This window comes from Mesoplodon densirostris, chromosome 15, assembly GCF_025265405.1.
Source record: "Mesoplodon densirostris isolate mMesDen1 chromosome 15, mMesDen1 primary haplotype, whole genome shotgun sequence".
Classification (NCBI taxonomy): Eukaryota; Metazoa; Chordata; class Mammalia; order Artiodactyla; family Ziphiidae; genus Mesoplodon; species Mesoplodon densirostris.
In genome coordinates this window covers 63,489,868-63,510,838 of record NC_082675.1, presented here as the reverse complement: position 1 = coordinate 63,510,838, position 20,971 = coordinate 63,489,868, and the positions used below count along the sequence as shown (strand labels likewise).

At 46.6% G+C, this 20,971-nt stretch overlaps 1 protein-coding gene across 2 annotated transcripts in view; it reads left to right on the top strand.

Annotated features, from left to right (window-relative positions):
- LOXHD1 (lipoxygenase homology PLAT domains 1) overlaps positions 1-20,971 on the top strand; it is a 204,147-nt gene that overhangs the window by 163,711 nt on the left and 19,465 nt on the right. For both annotated transcript variants that reach the window (XM_060119180.1, XM_060119179.1), the window contains 4 exons: positions 604-731; positions 7,528-7,645; positions 8,805-8,979; positions 10,756-10,941. In XM_060119180.1, the coding sequence (XP_059975163.1) occupies positions 604-731; positions 7,528-7,645; positions 8,805-8,979; positions 10,756-10,941 (607 nt within the window). The remainder of the gene's footprint in view (positions 1-603; positions 732-7,527; positions 7,646-8,804; positions 8,980-10,755; positions 10,942-20,971) is intronic.

Genomic DNA, 20,971 nt, shown 5'->3' with positions numbered 1-20,971 from the left:
GAAGTCCCTGAACCATCAGACTGGGCGGGCTTCCCACTCACCGACGTGCAGGGTGTGTGCTGCCTGCAGCAGGAAGGAGGGAGTCCCCCAGAACCATCCCCAAGGCGAAGTGTCTGCAGCTCTCGCAACTCTACAAAGTGCTTATCCCTATTTTATGGGGGAGGAAGCGGAGGCTGGAGAAGGTGTGGCCTCTGTCCAGGTCAACAGCTAGCACGGGACGGATCTGGGACTCAAATGGCGCCCTGCATGGCTCCAAAAGCCACTGTCTGGCCAACACACGCTGCTGGGATGAACAGACTTAGGTTGAGATTTCAACTGACGTAGAAATCGGTTAACGCTGGGGCTTTTGGTCATATTCCTACTGCGCGCGTGTTCTCTATCAGAAACTGAACTCTACAGCACTGAACTGGACACAGCCAGGGACACAGACAGTAACAAGGCCTAGCTCTTGCTCTCCAGACATTTACAGTTGATTAGGGGGAGATCTCTTTTCAGAGCCATGGAGCTTGGAGGGCGTGTTGTCTTGCCCCAGTGAGAGTGAGGCAAATCACTGGGGTTAACGGTTGCGACCAATGCCCATGACCCACATCCCTCTCGTGGCAGGTGCTCTATGAAATGACGGTGTGGACGGGTGACGTGGTTGGTGGTGGCACTGACTCCAACATCTTTATGACCCTCTACGGCACCAACGGCAGCACAGAGGAAGTGCAGCTGGACAAAAAGAAGGCCAGGTATCTGGAGGTGGCCGGTGCCACTTGCCCCTTTGCCCCTCCACACACCCAATCCTCCACCATCCAGCCCCATCCTGCCTTTAAATAGACTGCTCCCCTCACTATCCCCTCATCCCCTGGGGCCTCCATGCCTCTGTGTGGTTTCTCCCTCCTGGAATGCTCTTCATCCACTCTCTCTGTCTCAAGACCCTTCTGTTTCAAGGGCTAGCTCAAATCCACCTCCTCCAGGAAGCCTTCCTTGATCACCTCAGCCCACAACACTCCTTCCTTCCTACCTTCCGCCTTTCCTTCCTTCCTTCTCTCACTCAAAAATGTTTACTGTAAGGTCTGTGTTAGTTGATAGCGTTGCGTCATTGTGAATCTCCTGCTTTCTTTCTTTTTTTTTTTTTTTTTTTTGCGGTACGCGGGCCTCTCACTATTGTGGCCTATCCCGTTGCGGAGCACAGGCTCCGGATGCGCAGGCTCAGCGGCCATGGTTCACGGGCCCAGCCGCTCTGCGGCATGTGGGATCTTCCCGGACCAGGGAACGAATCCGTGTCCCCTGCATCGGCAGGCGGACTCTCAACCACTGCGCCACCAGGGAAGCCCTGCTTTCATTCTTTGTATGGTAGTAATGTAACCTGTTCACATTAGGGGAAGCTGGGTGAAGGGAACACAGAAACCCTCTTCTATTTTGCAACTTGCCTGCAAGTTCAAAATGATTACAAAAAGGCTAAAATAATTTTTAAAATATTAAAAAACAATTGAACACCCGTGTCAGACACTGTCTCAGACACTGTCGAAACAATACAACCGGGAAGAGAAGATGTTCAAACTAACAAAGCTTAACACCTGAGGGAACCACAGCAACAGCATGGACACTGATGTGGGCTTATTTTGTGCTGGACATTTTTCTAAGCCCTTTGAATGTATTGATACACCTAGTCCTCCCTACAACTCTATGAGGACCGTTATTATCATCCCCATTCTATAGGTAAGAAAACTGAGGCACAGCAGGGTCAAGTCATGTTGCTCAAGGTCCCAGAGCCAGCAAGTTATGGCACTGGGCACTGCACCCAGGGGCCCCAGTCTTTTTATTTATTTATTTATTTATTTATTTATTTATTTATGGCTGTGTTGGGTCTTCGTTTCTGTGCGAGGGCCTTCACCAGTTGTGGCAAGCGGGGGCCACTCTTCATCGCGGTGCACAGGCCTCTCACTATCGCGGCCTCTCTTGTTGCGGAGCACAGGCTCCAGACGCACAGGCTCAGTAATTGTGGCTCACGGGCCCAGTTGCTCCGTGGCATGTGGGATCTTCCCAGACCAGGGCTTGAACCCGTGTCCCCTGCATTGGCAGGCAGACTCTCAACCACTGTGCCACCAGGGAAGCCCCCAGGGGCCCCAGTCTTAAGCATTAGGTTCTACTGCCTCTTAAGATAGTTATTTGTAGTGGCAATAAAGGTGAACCTCTTGTAGTGCTTCCTGCCTGAGCCTTCCATCAAATCCTCAGCTTAGTCCTGGCTTTTGTCTGGTTTTCTATGTTCAGCCGTTGTCCCCCAAACCATCCCTGACCCCTGATATCTTAAGCCTCAGAGGGGAGAGACTCAGAGCCCAAGCCTAGGATTTCTAAAGCCCATCCACAGCCACTCACCCCTGAGGCCACACTGCTGCCTTCCCAGGCTGGAGGACAGGATCCAGAGAAGCCTCCTTTCTGAGTCCTCACAGCTCCTGACTCTGGCCTTGCATGTAGCAGGCCTCAGTAAGTACTTCTGGATGGTGGCAGTGGTGGGGATGGTGAGGACGATGCTGAGGATGAGGATGGCGGTGCTGAAGCTCTTGGGAGCCAGGCACAGGTTTCTTCCCATGGACAGAGCAGTTCACGAGAGCGGGAACTCTGCTCATCTTATGCAGCTCGTGCCTGGGTGTCTGATGAGAACAGTTTTTGCCTGTCTTCTTTAGCACTTCTACACTCTCTTTATGCAACTCCTGTTTCCTCGTGGAATTCTCCCCTGACCAATTCTCCCCCGATGATGATTGTAACAATGGCTAACATTCAAAGAGCACCTGCTTCCTGCCAGGCACCATTGTAAGTCCTTTTTAAAGATATATTAACTCACAACCAATAAGGTGCCTGAGACACAGAAAGGTGAAATAACTCCTCAAGGTCACTCAGGTAGTAAGCAGGCGAGCTGAGGTTCGAACTCCTGAAATTGTGGAAATAAACGAAGGCCGAGTGAGAACAGAGGCTATTTCTTTAGAGCTTACTATAGCAAGGGTGTGAGCCACCATCACTTTGGCAAAGGCTAAGGCTGTCAGGACTCTGGCAAAGCTTCAGAATGTAGCATTACTGGGGGCATGGCGAAGCTGGAGGGGGGCTACCTAGAATCGGGCATCTTATGTGATTGGATTGGGGAATGTATCTGGGTTTCTCTGGTTGTCTTGAGTTGGGAGAAGGGGCAAATCAGGGAAGCTGGCAGTCATTCCCCACATCCTGACCATCATGGGCCCACTGCTGTCTGGCTGCCTGGGATGGATGCTGCTGCAGAGGTGGTGGGTCAGAGTTCTGTTATCATCTCTGGTCTAGCTAGTGTCTGTTTGTATCTTCAATCTCTCACAATCTTTACCGCTATACTTTGACCCTAATCTCCACCCCGACCCCAGATTCCTGGAATTTCTCAGATTAATTATTCCACGCCTACATTCCACCTTATTTTATAGACACACGCAGACACAGTTGCTGGTGGGAAAGATAGATACCTCCTTTCTGGTAGTATCTAAATTCCAAAAATGTTGCTTGAAAGTTACACCATATTGTAAATGCTTCGAGGCACCTTGTTAAAGAATTTTGGTTTTCCCAATTAAGATTTATTCTTTGAAGAGAGCCATCATTTCTTAATTATTCTGGAGGGCAAGCTCAGGGCTCTTACCCAAGACATATTTTGCTTCATTGCATTTGCGAGTGGCCCAAAGTTTGACCTGTGTCTTGGAATCCTCATTATAGGCGTCAGCATCTTGACTCAGGGACTTGGACTGTAAGACCCACTGGGCTTGTGTCATGCACACAGCTTAGTGTTGTGCAAGGGAGCCTTTCCCAAGAAATGGTGTGTGACCAGAATGGAGGCAGAAACGTGCATGTGTCACACAGAAAGCATTGTGTAGGTTTGCCTGCTGCAGCGCCCCTGTTGTAAAATGCTATACCCAGAGTCCAAATTTGATAGCAATTCCCTCAACCCCACTCCCCAGCTAAAGTCCCCAACTTGTTGTCTTGCCACTTTGGGGGAAACTGTTCTGGTAAATTAATTCACAGTGAGATGGTCGTGAATGGATGTAGCATTCAAAAAAAATGATGCCTTCAAAAGGTAATGCTTAAACCCAAGGAATGACTGTCTAACAGTGGAACTTGAGGCAATTAGTTTCTAATGGATGTAGGGGCTATTTTTAGGCAAATAGATGCGGTTTTTCTCTAGAGGGAAGTAAGTACCTGTAAGGAATCATTCCTAGGCCCATTGGAGACCCCATAAACTGGGAAATTCTTTGGTCTGGAAGCAAACCAGATTCTCAGAGTTCTGTTGGCTTTGCCCTTCCGGATGGCCCCCTGGCTTCCACTAACCCTTAGTGCAAAGAAGATGAGAAGAGACTCAGCTCAAGAGAACTCAGATGGAAGGCAGAGCCCAGATGGCTTTCCAGTTGCCACTTCAGGAGGCATTTGGGAGCCACCAGTGGTGGTGGCCTGGGCTTAGCCTGTAATAGCTTGTAAGTTTTGAATCTTTCCTTCATATCTTTCTCACTTAGGTCTCACACTACCTGGTTAGTGATAAAGCTCTGAGAATGGAAAGGGCCCATCTTTGGGGACTTCATGGGCAGGGGAGCTGGTGGGGAGGCTCCTGGAGTTGGTCAGGCTTGGAGGGAGGTCTCAGGGCTGAGTGGGAATGGTGGTAGTCTGAGAGAAGAGGCAAGCGGGCTGAGTTCCAGGGACGGGTGCCTTTGAAAGATCAGGCAGTTGGAAAGTCCTAGCACCCACTGCTGGGTGACCCCTCTTGACACATCATCTTCAACTCAGAGGCTGCCCTTTAAAGGGACACTGGAAGATTTGAACATGTGCTGGGCCTGATCATGGCATTTGAGGATGGTAGAGATTTAGAATCTGTTTGAGATTTCTTTAACTTTGATCTACTCTCAAACCAAGGCAAGGATGCTCATGAGATACGGATGCAGACGGGTTGATGCAGCTCCCTGCTGGGCAGCAAGTTCAATGATCTTATTGGTCCCTGAGGAGCCCGGTTCAGAGGAGCCAGGGCCTGTGGGCTCTGCCTTTTACCCCTCAGTCACATCAGCACCTGTGGACACCTACACCACCGCTGAGGCAGTCCTGCTGCTACTCACCAGTGCCTGGAGTTCTCTCTGTGCTGGGTCTCTCATCTGCCCCTCCTACAGTCCCGAAGTGCACATTCTTGCCACTTGGGTCTGTGTTAGTTTCCCGAGGTTATGACAAAAATTTACTACAAACCTAGTGGCTTAAAACAATGCAAACTTATTCTCTAACATTGTGCTGATGAGCACTTCGGGCCTGGAGAAGAGAGGTCTGGTGGCCACTGCAGGGGCCTGGGGAGGGGAGACTGTAGAGGCACCGAGCTTGGCCAAACGGTTGACAATTAAACAATTGGCTCTTGGGGCAGAGCTGGGCCGACTTAGTAAGGGTTGGCCAATGCTGTCCTTAGAGGGACAGAGCTGCCCCCAGTTGCTGTGGGATGGAACATGGGCTAGATGGCCACTGGTGCTGGAAGGGCCTGGGTCTAACATGAAGCTACGGGTGAGCCTCTGATCCCAGCCAACTCTGGGAGCCCCAGCCCTACCTCTAAGATGCACAGAGGCAAAGTGCCCGAGCCGCTGCCCCAGGGAGGCTGGCTTTGAACCCCATAACCTTCTTCCCTATCTTCCAGCCACCCCCTCCCCAGGCTCCCTACCCATAAGTCTTCCCCAGCTTCTTAACAATGTCTAAAACTTTTCCATTAAATACTGGCCCTTCCAGCCTAAGGCTTTGGGTTTGGTTAGCCTTGGGCTGTCTTCCATCACAGAGACGGGTGAGTGAGTGGGCGCTAGGCCGATTCCCAAGGACAGCCTTTGATGGGGTGGAGAACAGAAAGAAGGGATAACAGGAAGCGAGTGAGGGGTAGCTAAAGCTGCTGAGCTCCTTCAGGTGGATGAGCAGGGCAAAGCCCGGGCCACTTCAGCAGCCCCATCCTTCTGAGCCAGAGGCAAGGGGGCCTGACTCAGAGGCTGACCACTTCTCCAGCGGGGGCCCCTCAGTGTGGTGGCTCTCTCTCGTGGCAACTGGGATGTCTCGAGGGGCTCGGAGCAGCAGGAAAAATGTGGCTGGTGAGCTGTGGAGGAATGAGGGCCAATGAGGGGCTTTCCTTTCGGATGCAGGCCTTTTACCCTGAGGAGAGGGGTCTATCCAGGTGTGATCGGGGTTTAGCCTTTAATGGAGGGTGAGGGGGCAACTGTAACCCAGTCTTCGGTTTTCTAAAAGAAAAGCTTATTTCTCTCCCCCTTTTTCCTTACACCTGCCCCACCATAAAATCTCCATAAAAGGGAGATATTTAGCTAAATTCAAAGGGCAAAAATTTTTAAAAAACTACAAAGCACAGATTTCTAAAGTTCCTTTGTTCTGCAAAATTATACACCTGGCAAGAGTAAGGAATCAATGAGTTGAAAGATTATTTGAGAGAATCTCCTCTATGTGAGATGAGCTTGACAGGGGAGTTTGTGAGCACCGCCTTCCAGTTCCCACGTGACCAGAGGGACAGACAGTTTAAACTAGAGCAGGAGGGATTTAGGGCAGACTTCCGGGAGAGTGTTTTTACTTCTAATAATCATAAAGTGCACATAAGCAAGTTATCAAGGGGATTAGGCCTCTGTTCCACTGCTGTCTTGAAGACGAGGGGTAGTTAGTTCTCAGTTTGCAGCATTTGCAGTCCCAGCTCCCACTGGCTGTGGCCTCTGTTTTTAAAAGTATGTTTTGTTCAAGGAAGCATAAAATTGCCATGCAGTGTCATATCTTCAGTGATACCTGCGTTACCCCCAGGGGCTTAGCAGCAGCAGCATCTGGAATTAGTGAGCAGTCAAGCAATGTCAGCACTGAAGGTCACGTTTTGCATGCAGCACTGTGGGAAGAGCAGTAAGAAATAAAGATAGAGCGTCTCTGAGATGATGCGGTCATTCGGTAGAAAAATAGTAATAGCAACAAAAGCAACGTTAACTGCCATTTTACAGTTATTAGTAGTATTACCCAACCTAGGGCCACTGCCTTCAGTTATGCATATTCTGTACAGAAAAAAGTGAACAGCACTCTCTAGAGTTGTGCACAACTTGCCCCACCATTCATGGCAGCCAGGTCACTCATAGAGTCTCATTTAAAGCTTTGCAGGTATGGAATTCTTTTCACATGTTAAGTTGATTTCACATCCATTTGGTCCTCATGACAGTTTTATGAGATTGCCGGGCCAGTGTCATTTTCCCTAGACTACAGATGAGGAAACCACGTCCCAGAGAGGAGCCGGGACTATTCCATGTGGTTAGCAGAATGAGATTAGGACCCAGAACTGGTACCTCTTGATTCAGGACCTTATCTACCAGCAACTCACTTAACCCAGTCTTTTGGGAACACGTCTGGGGCACAAGAGACAGGCTAGTGGGGAGTCACTGGGAGCTGAGAGGCCTCTTCTTCTCTCCTTACCCTGAATCTGGTCTCTGGCACGACCTCGCCCTCTCACCATGGCCAGCCTCCCTTCTTCATGCCCCTCCTCTCCACCCCCAGATTTGAGCGGGAGCAGAATGACACCTTCATCATGGAGATTCTGGACATCGCCCCGTTCACCAAGATGCGGATCCGAATTGATGGCCTGGGCAGCCGGCCCGAGTGGTTCCTGGAGAGGGTAACATGGCTGGACCCTCACCCTCCCTTCCACCCACTGCCCACCCCCTCTTCCTGCTCCTTTGGGCTGTCAGTGGGCCTTGTTAAAGTGCAAATGTCACCTTAAAGGGTTGTTATGCGGACCTGGCCCAGATAATCAATACACCCTTTGGTGTGAATTAATCAGGCAACGTAGTTTTATTTATTTGAGTCCAGTCAAAACTGAACCAGCTGCCAAGGCGTACAGCCTGCCCTGTCAGTGCAGTGTGGACAGAGACAGGGTGTGGGCTTCCTGGAGGAAGCGAGTTGGGAGGGGTGAGAGGGGAGCGGGAACTGGGACGGCAAAGCTCCAATGGTGGGAACATTAGACCAACGGCAAGGCAGCTTCCGGTGCCCCTGTGATCACGGTTAGCTGGCTGCCTCTTCTTCCATCTTGGGCCAGTGCTCCCCTCTGAGTCATCCTCTCATCCCTCCTCCATCAAAGGCCATCTGTTCCAAGTCCCCTCAGGCTCTGCTCACCTGTCCAGCCTTTAGCAGATTTTTCTTTTTTTTTTTTTTTTTTTTTGCGGTACGTGGGCCTCTCACTGTTGTGGCCTCTCTCATTGTGGAGCACAGGCTCCGGACGCGCAGGCCCAGCAGCCGTGGCTCACGGGCCCAGCCGCTCCGGGGCATGTGGGATCCTCCTGGACCGGGGCACGAACCCACGTCCCCTGCATTGGCAGGCAGACTCTCAACCACTGCGCCACCAGGGAAGCCCCCAGATTTTTCTTGAGCCAACAGTATGGTGCTCCCACCAAGGACAATCTGGCGAACTTGGGTACACAGTTCCAGGGGTCTGTGGCTGACAGTGGTTTGGTTGGTCTGTTCTTCTGTCATTCATTCAGCAAACATTTCTCATGCACCGTGATGGGCACCTCTCGGAAATATATTTAGACGAATTGCCCATTTCCAACTCCCTAAGTGAGGGTAGTCATGACAGGGGCTTCAGACCCTGTGCCAGGCCCGCGGGGCAGGGTCTTTTCCTGGAGAGGACCCTTTCCTCATGCCTCGAGTCTAAATCAGAAGAACTTATCTCAGGTCTGGGATTATGGGTCCCGGGGGTCCAGATGAGGGGGCTGCATAGCGGGTGGGCAGCTGGCAGAGGTGAGGGAGGTACTCCCACACTGACCCCTCTCCCCCAGATCCTCCTGAAAAACATGAACACTGGAGACCTGACCATGTTCTACTACGGAGACTGGCTGTCCCAGCGGAAGGGCAAGAAGACCCTGGTGTGTGAGATGTGTGCCGTCATCGACGGGGAGGAGATGATGGAGTGGACTTCCTATACCGTCTCAGTGAAGACCAGTGACATCCTGGGTGAGTCAGTGGGTCCCTCCCTTCTCCTATACCCGCCCCCTGCCACTAACCCTGCCCCTCCTTAAATTCTGGCTCAGGTCCTGGGCTCTGGTCAAGACATTTTTCTCTGGATGGCCTTCCAAAAGTTAGGCCAGCTCCTTTCCACAGTGTGCCGCCTCCTGCCTGAACGAAGTATTCCTCCCAGTGACAGACTTGGCTCTGTCCTTCCTGGCTCAGGGAAGTGAGGGAGAACGTCATCAGGCCATATCGTCAGCACTTTTTTTTTTTTTTGCGGAACGCGGGCCTCTCACTGCTGTGGCCTCTCCCGTTGCGGAGCACAGGCTCCGGACGCGCAGGCTCAGCGGCCATGGCTCACGGGTCCAGCCGCTCTGCGGCATGTGGGATCTTCCCAGACCGGGGCACGAACCCATGTCCCCTGCATCGGCAGGCGGACTCTCAACCACTGCGCCACCAGGGAAGCCCCCCGTCAGCACTTTTGAAAACGGTGCAGGAGCTTGGCTCAGAGGCCCTCTGTTCTCCTGCTGCCTCCTGACACCCCTCACCCGGGTGCCATGCATCTTGGATGCCCTTGGGTTCCTTCCCACATCCCTGTGCTTGGCCGCCATCTGCTGTGTGCCAGCTTTGGCCTGGGGTCTTAGGATGGGATAAGTCCCTGAGCCTGTGTGTGACTGACATTCGAGGGCAGCAAGGACAGTGAGGCTGTGACAGAAGTTGGCACAGGTGCTGGGAACCCAGAGGAGGGCACCTTGCCTAGCCTGAGATCAGAGGCAAGGGTCATGGAGAGCTTCCCAGAGGTGGTGCCAAAGTCTGGCCCAGAAAGACCAACAGAAGCCGGTGAGGCAGAGGGGACCCCACAGGAGGGGCCTTCCAAGCAAAAGTACGAGCGTGCTCAAAGGCCAGCAGCTGAGAGGAAAGCAATGCCTCCTGCCTCCCCTCCCCTATACCAAGCCTGTTCCCCAGCAGCCGGTGCAAGGAATCTGGCAAACTCACTCACACTACTTATAAATGGCTAGTGAGAGAGCCCCTTGTTGGCCCTGGTAGCTTACATTTTCAACAGAGAAGCATTCAGCCAAAGAAATGAAGCATCTCCGGCATACGTGATGGGTCAGGACAGCTGGCAGAGGTTTTTCTGGCACCTCCCTTCTTCCTTTCCTCCTCAGAGCGAAGCCTTCACTCTCTTCGCTTAAAGTTCCAAGTGTTCACAGTTTTCGAGTCCCTCATCCCTTCATGATGTGCTCTCAGAAAACAATAACTTCATTTTGAACCACAGGGTGTGTATCAGAAAATCTTCAAAGAGTGACCTTTCCCAGAAGCCTTTTCTTTTCAAGTGGGGTCAATACCTCTATTTGGCTTAAGCAAATGATGTGAAGCTCTAGTGTAGAATGTCAACCAGAGGCAGATTTGGGAACAAGGAACTTTCACATTTTACAGGAGGGAGTTTATTTCTAAACTGTAAAGCCAGTTTACACGGCACATGTTTAACTATGGGTGTATTTCCCCCAAACTAGGTGAGTTCTTGTACCAAACCATTCACACTTGGTAACCAGATCCCAGTTAGCCCAACAGCATTTACAAGCCACAGAGGTGAGATGAAGGATAGAGTTGGGAGCCCTATGACACTGACCAGCCCTTTCCGACCTCACCCCTGGCCTCGATGACTCTGAACTTGCCCATGTGCCCCCCTGGCTCCTCCCAGGATCCCAAGAGTGAGGCCAGAACAAGAGAGCCATGATTCACAAAGTCCAGCACCCAGAGCCCTTGTCTTGTGCACCCCAGGAGCGGGCACCGACGCCAATGTGTTCATCATCATCTTTGGGGAGAATGGGGACAGCGGGACCTTGGCCCTGAAGCAATCTGCCAACTGGAACAAGTTCGAGCGGAACAGCACCGATACATTCAACTTTTCCAACATGCTGAGCCTGGGCCACCTCTGCAAGCTGAGGGTCTGGCACGACAACAAAGGTAGCTCAGGGTGGGAGGGAGGGCAGGCCTCAGCTCTCCACCTGAGCCCCACCCTGTCTCCCTGGCAGCATGTGGACCCTTCTACAGCAGGGTGACGGGAACCGAAAGTAGTTGATTGCCACCATTTTAAAAAATTTTATTTATTTTTGGCTGCGTTGGGTCTTTGTTGCTGAGCGCAGGCTTTCTCTAGTTGTGGCGAGTAGGGGTTACTCTTCATTGTAGTGTGCAGGCTTCTCATTGCGGTGGCTTATCTTGTAGCAGAGCACAGGCTCTAGGCACACGGGCTTCAGTAGTTGCGGCACGTGGGCTCAGTAGTTGTGGCTTGCGGACTCTAGAGCGCAGGCTCAGTAGTTGTGGCGCACGGGCTTAGTTGCTCCACGGCATGTGGGATCTTCCTGGACCAGGGCTGGAACCCGTTTCCCCTGCACTGGCAGGTGGATTCTTAACCACTGCGCCACCAGGGAGGCCCGATTGCCACCATTTTGACTGTTCCATCAGTTAGAAAGCCAATGTTTCTGGGCAAATTTTAGTTCCTCCTGCTCCCCCCTGCCCCTCGGGGTGTTGAGTAGCTCTTAATTTTCTGTTATGTTGGGGCATTAATTCTACTTAGTTCAGATTTAAAAATTAAGAAAAGAAGGGCTACATCACCAAATTCACTTCCCATGGATTTTCTATAAAGGATTATGTTTGTTTATTTATAATAGCTAGTCTAAAATTAGTCAAATTCACTTATAAATATGAATGATGGGATAGACTATAAGCCAAGCAAGACATTTATTTTTAACTTCAAAATACCTAAAGAATACTTTGTCATATCTGTCATTGTGCTGAATTTTTTCATTATCCTTTTGTTGTCTTCAGGCCACTCTGAACATTTTTTTCTGGCTTTGGGTCTTTATGTTACACATTATATAATTAGAAAAGAGTTGTTAAATACTACATTTCACCTCCTTGAGACACATTACTTTCTTAGTTTATGTGTTTGAACTCACCCTCTTGTCTTCCATTGAAACTGGCCTCAACAAAGCTATTCACTCAAATCGTTCTCCAGTCTTTCCTGAGTTTCCCCCAGGAGTGGCCCAGAGGTGTCCTGAGTGTTGCATTTGTCCTTACTTCTTCCAAATCCTGACAGAGGACCAATATGTCTGTCATGGTATCTGATGAAGCCCAACTTGGCAGCTTTAACATGGGTTAAACAGTAAAAATTTTTCAATACCATGGGATAAGCTCTGATTAAGCACAGAGAAAGTACTCAGTCTTCAGAGCAATAATCTAATGAAGATGTGCACAGCCCTCCGTTTTCAAATCTCAGTGTACCCATTCAGTCATTCATTGAGTGAACATTTACAGCATTCACTGTGGTCCTACTGCTCTGTTAAATATGAAAGATACAAACATTTGACCCTTACAACAATCTTGTGAATTCCTGCAACAAAAGCACTGAATTATCTCTCTTTTCTACAACCAAGGAATACTGAGGCCCTGTGAAGTTTGAACAACTTACTCAGAATCACACAGCAAGAAAGAGACACAGCCAAAACTCAAATCCAGGTCTTCTGATGCCTGTTCTGGGATACCAGCCCTACCTGCCAGTTCCATTGTGCACCCTCACCAGCCACTGTGCCAACAGGTCAAAAAAGCAGATGAGGAGACGAGGACAGCTTCTTCTACCTCTCTTCTCCCCCATACATGTTTATTGTCAGGGTATAGGGGGAGGATGACTTCTCCAGAAAAGTGGAAGGGGCTGCTTGCTTATTCCTCTCCTGTTCATTCAGTGTCCTTATATGTCTATGGAAAGAAACATACTTGCAAAATATTCTCAAAATATCCCTAATGAATCTGGACTCTTTCCCAATAAGGAAACAAAACAAAGACCCCTGAATTCTCTCACTCTCTCACCATCCATTATGATTGTTTTAGAACTAGTAGAAGGTTGGCCGGTGGTCGAAAGTCTGGCTTAACAACAAGAGCCAAATTATTAAGATCATCTCCTGCCCCAGACAGTTCATAAGATCAAGATGAGCCGCTGCCCATGACACTCCACAAATGGATCACTCAGTCAAGACCATCACTTCAGTGTTTGATCAAGATGCCAGGGGCTCAGTAAAAGCACTGAACCCCATTGTGTGTGTCACCACAAGCCTAATTAGAGTGATTTGACAGACCAGATTGATGAGGGTGGGTGGGGATGGGGTTTGTCTACCCTAATATCCATGCATACAGTTTCCTGTTGCAGTGTCCACGCCAGAGGCAAACCATAGTTTAGGAAGTATATTCCTGGGAAGTGTGTCCCTGTCCTAATCAGAAAGAAGCACATTTTATCTCTGGACTGCCAACACACCCTGGCAAGGCATTACTCTTGAGAGCAGGGGCCATGGCTCATTCATATTTATTTTCATAACTGCCTACAAAGGTGCCTGTGGCACAGTGGAGACTCACTAAATCTTAGCTTAGTTGAGACTCCACCCCTCCCCCACTCCCAGGAGAGAGCTGAGAAATACCAGGGCCTTTAATTCTGTTCTGCCACAGCCCCTACCTCAGAAGCAACAGAGAAGCAAAGGGACTAGAACCTTGAGAAGGAAGAAATATTATTCCCAGCCAGTCTGAACAATCCCCTTAGGGTTCAACCACATGATGGGATCAGAGGTCAAGGGGCTCCCTGATCGCCTCCTGGTCAGGTCAGAGAACTGGGCATGGTAGAACTTCATGTAGACCATGATGACCTCCATCCCTTTTCCAAGAAGGGAAGACAGTGTCAGGGCCATTTTTAATATGAAAGTTTCACTCACAGGGTTGTGAGGGTGGAGGGGATGACCAGAAAGACTGAGGATGCCCGTGTTAAAGACCACAGTTCTGGGTAAACACGCTATAGCCTTTGGAGCTGTGTAGCTGTCCAGGGTACTGACTTCTCTCTGGCTTCTCTCAATTCTGGACTCTGCCACCTGTTTCTAGGGTTCCCACCTTTGAGGCTGACTATTTTCAGCCTGGACTGTTACAGACTTCCCTCAGCTTGCCAAAATGGTTCAACTTACCATACGTCTCATCCTCAATTCACAGCAATAAAAGACAGATAATTGCTGATCCAAGATCAGAGTTCATCTCTGTTTCCTGCCTTCAAAGGCTGCTATCTTCAACTCCATCTTATCTAACTCCACCTGACTAACTATCTGAAACCCTACTGGTTCTTTGTTCCTTGGATGACTTCTCCTGTTGCTACCACACCTTCAAAGTCTGCCTTCTCCTTCCATCCCCATCTGTTTCTCATCACAGACTTTCCAGAGTCTTCTTAGGCATTCCTGCTCCATGTGGTATCCCTACTTCCAAACTACCTAGGAAAGCAAAGGCACACATATTTGAGAAAAATGTTCCAGAAAGTCAGGCAGTAACATTCCAGGAGTCAGGGATAATGTTTGCCTGTAGTGATGCCTGTTTCCCCTTTCTTGTTTTTCTCCTCCTACCTGACATGTCCTCTTCCCAGACAACATGAGCCTTTCAGTTCCTCTACTACTGTAGTCCTAATGATTCCTAACAAGTCCTAACAAGTTTTTATATTGATTTCAGTCAAGAAATCAAATATAACCAATTCTCATTATCCACAATAGTTTTGCACTCTAAGGTTGCTGCAAACACTGAACCACTGCTCCTAGGGAAAATACAAGGTTAGGTTCCTGCAGGCCTCTGGTCACAGCATTTTCATCAACCAGTCAATACATAACTTTGTTTTATGTATGTTCCTGTTTAAAGACACTTCATCTAATATATATTCTTGATTTATTTTTTTAACATCTTTATTGGAGTATAATTGCTTTACAATGGTATGTGAGTTTCTGCTTTATAACAAAGTGAATCAGTTATACATATACATATGTTCCCATATCTCTTCCCTCTTGCATCTCCCTCCCTCCCACCCTCCCTATCCCACCCCTCTAGGTGGTCACAAACCACCTAGCTGATCTCCCTATGCTATGCGGCTGCTTCCCACTAGCTATCTATTTTACGTTTCGTAGTGTATATGTGTCCATGCCACTCTCTCACTTTGTCACAGCTTACCCTTTCCCCTCCCCATATCCTCAAGTCCATGCTCTAGTAGGTCTGTATCTTTATTCCCGTCTTACCCTTTGGTTCTTCATGACACTTTTTTTCTTAGATTCCATATATATGTATTAGCATATGGTATTTGTTTTTCTCCTTCTGACTTACTTCACTCTGTATGATAGACTCGAGGTCTATCCACCTCACTACAAATAACTCAGTTTTGTTTCCTTTTATGGTTGAGTAATATTCCATTGTATATATGTGTCACATCTTCTTTATCCATTCTTCTGTTGATGGACATTTAGGTTGCTTCCATGTCCTGGCTACTGTAAATAGAGCTGCAATGAACATTTTGGTACATGACTATTTTTGAATTATGGGGTTTTCTCAGGGTATATGCCCAGTAGTGGGATTGCTGGGTCGTATGGTAGTTCTATTTGTAGTTTTTAAAGGAACCTCCTTACTGTTCTCCATAGTGGCTGTATCAGTTTACATTCCCACCAACAGTGCAAGAGTGTTCCCTTTTCTCCACACCCTCTCCAGCATTTATTGTTTCTAGATTTTTTGATGATGGCCATTCTGACTGGTGTGAGATGATATCTCATTGTAGTTTTGATTTGCATTTCTCTAATGATTAATGATGTTGAGCATTCTTTCATGTGTTTGTTGGCAATCTGTATATCTGCTTTGGAGAAATGTCTATTTAGGTCTTCTGCCCATTTTTGGATTGGGTTGTTTAATTTTGGTTATTGAGCTGCATGAGCTGCTTGTAAATTTTGGAGATTAATCCTTTGTCAGTTGCTTCATTTGCAAATATTTTCTCCCATTCTGAGGGTTGTCTTTTGGTCTTGTTTATGGTTTCCTTTGCTGTGCAAAAGCTTTTAAGTTTCATTAGGTCCCATTCATTTATTTTTGTTTTTATTTCCATTTCTCTAGGAGCTCTTGATTTATTAACAGTGAACTCATGGTCATCAATACTATAACTCATGCCTAAAGACAAATCTATTTTCTCTGTAAGGCACATCACAGCCTTGTTGCACTTAGAAACACTAGACAGCTCTCTAGCACTATGCTTGGGGGGCATTTAAAGCAGCAAAATTACCAACAAAAAGCGTAAAAAGAAAAAACCACAGCACTAAACAGACCACACAAAGGACACTTATTCATAGTGTGAGAGCTGAAACAAGGAGGCAGGGTATCATCTTGTTTAACCTCAGCTGGCAACATGTGCATCAGACAGCTCAAATTTTTTGCCACTCTGCACATGTCCATGAATAACTGTGAAGGCACTGTGAGTATTGATTTTAGGGTGACAAATACATTTTAGCAAGTAGGTTAATTTGTACATATGGGTAATACACAAATAATAAGGTTCAACTGGATCTATCTTTGAAAAGGTGATATTTAAGCTAAGACCTGAAGTATTGATAGGAATAGACATTTGGTGAGGTGTGGTGTTTACCAAAAATGAAGCATATTTGAGGCAGAATGAATAGAAAACATAAAAGCCCTGAAATATAAAAAATATTGATATGTTCCAGAAATGAAAGAAGAGTTCAGAATGACTACAAAATAGGGAATGGGGTTGGGAGCCAGAAAGTAGACTGGAATCAGGCTGTGCAAGGTATTATAAGCCATGTCAAGGATTGGGTCTTTATCCTAATTGTCCTGAGAAGCCATCAAAGGATCTCAGAACAGTAGTCACATGGGGAAGATTATCATAGTATCTGTGGGGGATAGGTTAAATGGAAAAGAAAACAAACTTCAAAAGACTGGCTAAGAGATGATGGGAGATAATGATGCTTTGCACAATGATGGTAGCAGTGGGGAATGGAGAAAATGTAGAAAGAGTTGAGAAATATTTAAGGCAGAAAACTTATTAAAGGTTTGGCTAAGAAGGAAACTTGAGCAAGAACGGTGAGGATGCTTGAGGAGTTTCTTCATCTTGATATGTTTAATTTAAAGGTCTGGAAGACATCTAAGAGGTGATAGCTAGTAACAGTGGGGTCTGGAGCTCAGGAGGAAAACTAGTTGGTAGATATTGATCTGAGATATTGATCTAAGAGTTGTTAGTGCAGAGACATTACTGACGCCATGAGAGTGATAAGAGCATTTGTGGAGGAAGTGCAGCTTGAGAAAAACAAAAGTGGCCGAGAGCAGATTCCTGAGAATTCTAACCTTTGAGGTTAGATAATAGAAGGGAAGGAAGAGGAGAAGGAGGAAGAAAAGAGGAGGAAAATGGATTGCTTTAACATTTTTTACTTCCAAAGGGGAATGTGTCTGGGGAGATGGACCCTGTCTGGGGAACTATGTAATGTTGAGGATCATTCACTGGCCATGAAATCCCAAGAAGTGGTGTGTTGGTTCATGATGTCATAGTTTCCTGGGCATAAATTTAATAAAGGAAATATGAAACCACATTTGTTTTCAAATAGAAAAACAATTTAAACTATTTAAAATGTTTATTTCTCCCTAGCAAATTCCCAGAATCCCTTGATGAGAAATTTTTTTATGCAGCCGAACATTTAAATCACTGTAACAAGGGAAAAGGAGGGGAAGATAAAGAACCTTCTGTCATTTATGGATTCATGTTTATAGGACAAAAATGTTCGTCATTGCCTCCTAAGTACTCCTCCCCACCCCACCCCCCCACACAAATTGTCAGGGAAACTTTCTCACCTAGCTTCACCCTCTCTGTTTCTTGTCCTTTTTGTAATGTGGAATTGCCTTTTTATTCCTGACTGTTCCAGTCCATCCAGTGAATGGTGTGGTACATATGAATTTGCAACAATGAGAAATCTCTAAGATGAACTTCCATTAAAAAGGTTTTCTCTTCTCTTCACTCTCTTCTCTTTCCTAGCTCTCTGAACTTCGAGGCCAGCCCTTGTTTAAATTTTACCTGTCATGAAATAACTTACATCTTTGGCCAAGCTAACAGTTATTCATAAATAGATACCTAAGAGATGAGTTTTCTCCTGAAATTCTCTTCCCCTGATAAATTCTAATGCATCCTTCAAACTCCAGATTAACTACAACTTTTTACATGAAATGAAATTAGATGCTCCTTACTCGATGCTCCCGAACTGTTCTGTTTATATCTCTATTCATAGTGCTTACTGAGCTGAATTGTAATTGTCTTGCCAATTACAACTGGCAGACTTTGAGTCTCTAAACAGTAGGTTTCTAACTTGTTTGATTCAACTTTGAATTCTCAGTGCCCTGCACTTAGTGGCTATTTAATAATTATGTGAACAAATGACTAAATTCATGTCAAACATCAGCTTGTAGCAGCTTCTTAAGCCTAAATGGATGACTCCAAATGCCATCCTTTTCTGGACTCCCAGGGAAGCCTCTTTCTCCTCTCTAAGTGTTTGAGAAGCTCCAGATGTAGCACATCCTATCAGACACTCCTTCAAAGCATTTGTAATTCTCCAAAGGCAGATTTAGTGGGTCGAATGTTCCCCCTGAATACTTGGCCACCTAGAACCTCAGAATGTGACCTTAATTGCAAATAGGGCCTTTATTCGTTAAGGATTTTGAGATGAAATCATCCTGGATTTAGGGTGGTTCCTAAATCCAATGACTTCTTTCCCTATAAGAAGATGAGAGGGCACAAAGAGACATATGGAGAAGAAGTCCATGTGAAGATAGAGGCAGAGACCGGAAATAGAGAACACAGCTCAAAGACATTGAATGCCAGGGATTGCCAGGAGCTACCCAGAGCTAGGAAGAGGCCAGGAGGAGTCTTTCTTGGAGTCTTCAGAAGGATCATGGCCCCACTGACACCTTGTTTTCAGACTTGTAGCCTCCAGGGTGGTGAGAGAATAAGTTTCTATTTTTTTTTAAGCCACCAAGTTTGTGGTAATTTGTTACAGCAGCCCTAAGAATTGAACACAGTAAAAAAAAAGAGGCCCTTCCAGGGAATAGTGTAGACTTCCTGAGGGCTCCAATTCAATCACCCCTCTGCAGCAAAATATCTGCCTCAGGATTTGCTGCTGGATAGAAAAATATTCAAGGCCATTGGGCCAAGATAAAATGCAGCAAATCAGAGTGAAGTCCCATCAGAGAGCCTGAAGTCAGCAAGGTTAACTGCAGCAGCTTAAAGTACAGTGAGGTGGTCCAGAGCTATAATTCTCAAGGTGGTGTCAAGTTGGGATCTGCTTGACAAACTCATTGCTCTTAACTATTGCAGCTGGGGTCTCCATAGCCCTGCAGGCAGTTCAGTGGTAACTGGGGCTCAGAAGCCAACTATTCTTCTAAGCAGGAAAAAGAGGAAGAATCTAGAACTAAAAGGCATCAGACTAGCTTTTGTTTCTACTATGTGCTTGACATTTAATTCCAGCCCCTGAGACTTCTGCCTTGTGACCTAACTCTGAACCTGCACCCTGCCATGATTACATCTCCCTGTTTATGATTAACAAACTCTCTTATGTACTGACCTCCTCACTGTAAGTTCTTCCTATTGCCTTACCTTACTTAAACCGTCCCCCAGAATAGTCATTATATTTGTAACTACATGCTTAGTCTCTGTCTCCCTTACTTATCATCTCCATGAGTACCATTGTCATGTTCATTGCTCTTTCCCTAATGCTTATCACACTGCCTGTAATATAGTAGGAACTTAATATAGAATTTATTTATATCAGAGCCTCTGATCATTCCTGTCTTTTTATGCCTCCACCGTAGGTAACCCACATTTCTCCTAAATCAGAATTTTTCCTTGTGTCTTAGTACTTTCAAAAATTGAGTACCGGCCATGAGCCTCAGGGTCATCACTAGGTCCTCTCATAATGGCTGTCCCCACTCCTTAGACACTATGCACATATCTAGACTTTCTCAGTTTTATCAAGAAAAAAAACTGCATTTTTCTTCTATGCAAAAACTCTGCATTCAAATCTGTCTCATCACTGTCAAAACCTTGAAAGAAAAGGGAGGCAGTTCAGCACCTTGGACAGCTCTAAGCCATACTAATGATTGTTTGTTGCTACTACTTTGGCTCTTCAAAGAACTTGATGCCTCCCTTGGATAGCCCAAGACTGATTGCCTTTGGCCCCATAATGGCTCTGAACTTAAAGAAATCCCAAGTCATTGATGTTAATCTCTTCCCTTTGTAAGCAGAGAAGTGGCCTTCTCCTCTCCAACCAGACTTTAGATCTGAAAGCAGGATCCTATCATCGGCAGGGAAAGAAAGATTTTTGTGTCTTCATTGAGCCCAAGTGGTTGGGATACTAGGGTCAGGAGAAGAACAAGGTTCTGTGCCTAACTTCTTCTTTACAGTAACTTTCTCTTCCAGAGATGAAAGTTTAAATCTTAATATAAGTCAAGACAGCTAGATATGTATAATGAGCTTCCACATACCCATCACATGGATTCAACACATGATTTGTCATACCTGCTTTACCCTTTTTTTCTTTTTTGGCTTCTTTTTGGTTGCTGAAAGATATAAAATCAAATCCTAAACCTCATGTCATCTCACCCAAACATATTTAGTATGCTTCTCTTTTAAAAGTAGATATGTTCTCAATGCCATTATCACACTTAACAATGATTTATTTATGTCATCCAATTTCCACTCCATATGCAAATTTCCTTAATAACATAAAAAATGTCTTTGTACTTTTGGTTTTATGTGAATCAGGATGCAAACAAGGTCCACACAGCATATTTAGTTGTTATGCTTCTTTAGCCTCCTTTAATGAAGAGCCATACCTAATCCCTTAATTTTTTCATGCCACTGACTGTTGAAGGAACTGGGTCCAATGATCTATAAAATTTCCACACTCCAGACCTGCCTGTTTGCTTCTTCTTGGTATCATTGCTTCCTTATTCCCCATATTTCCTACAATCTGGAGGTCAGCTCTAAAGGCTTGATTAGCTTCAGGTTCAACATTCTTTGGCAAGAATGCCTTATAGGTGGTATCAAGGCTACTTTAAAATGGGACCTGTGTCCTTCATATTACATCACAGCTGTCTCAGTCTCACTGATGCTCACATC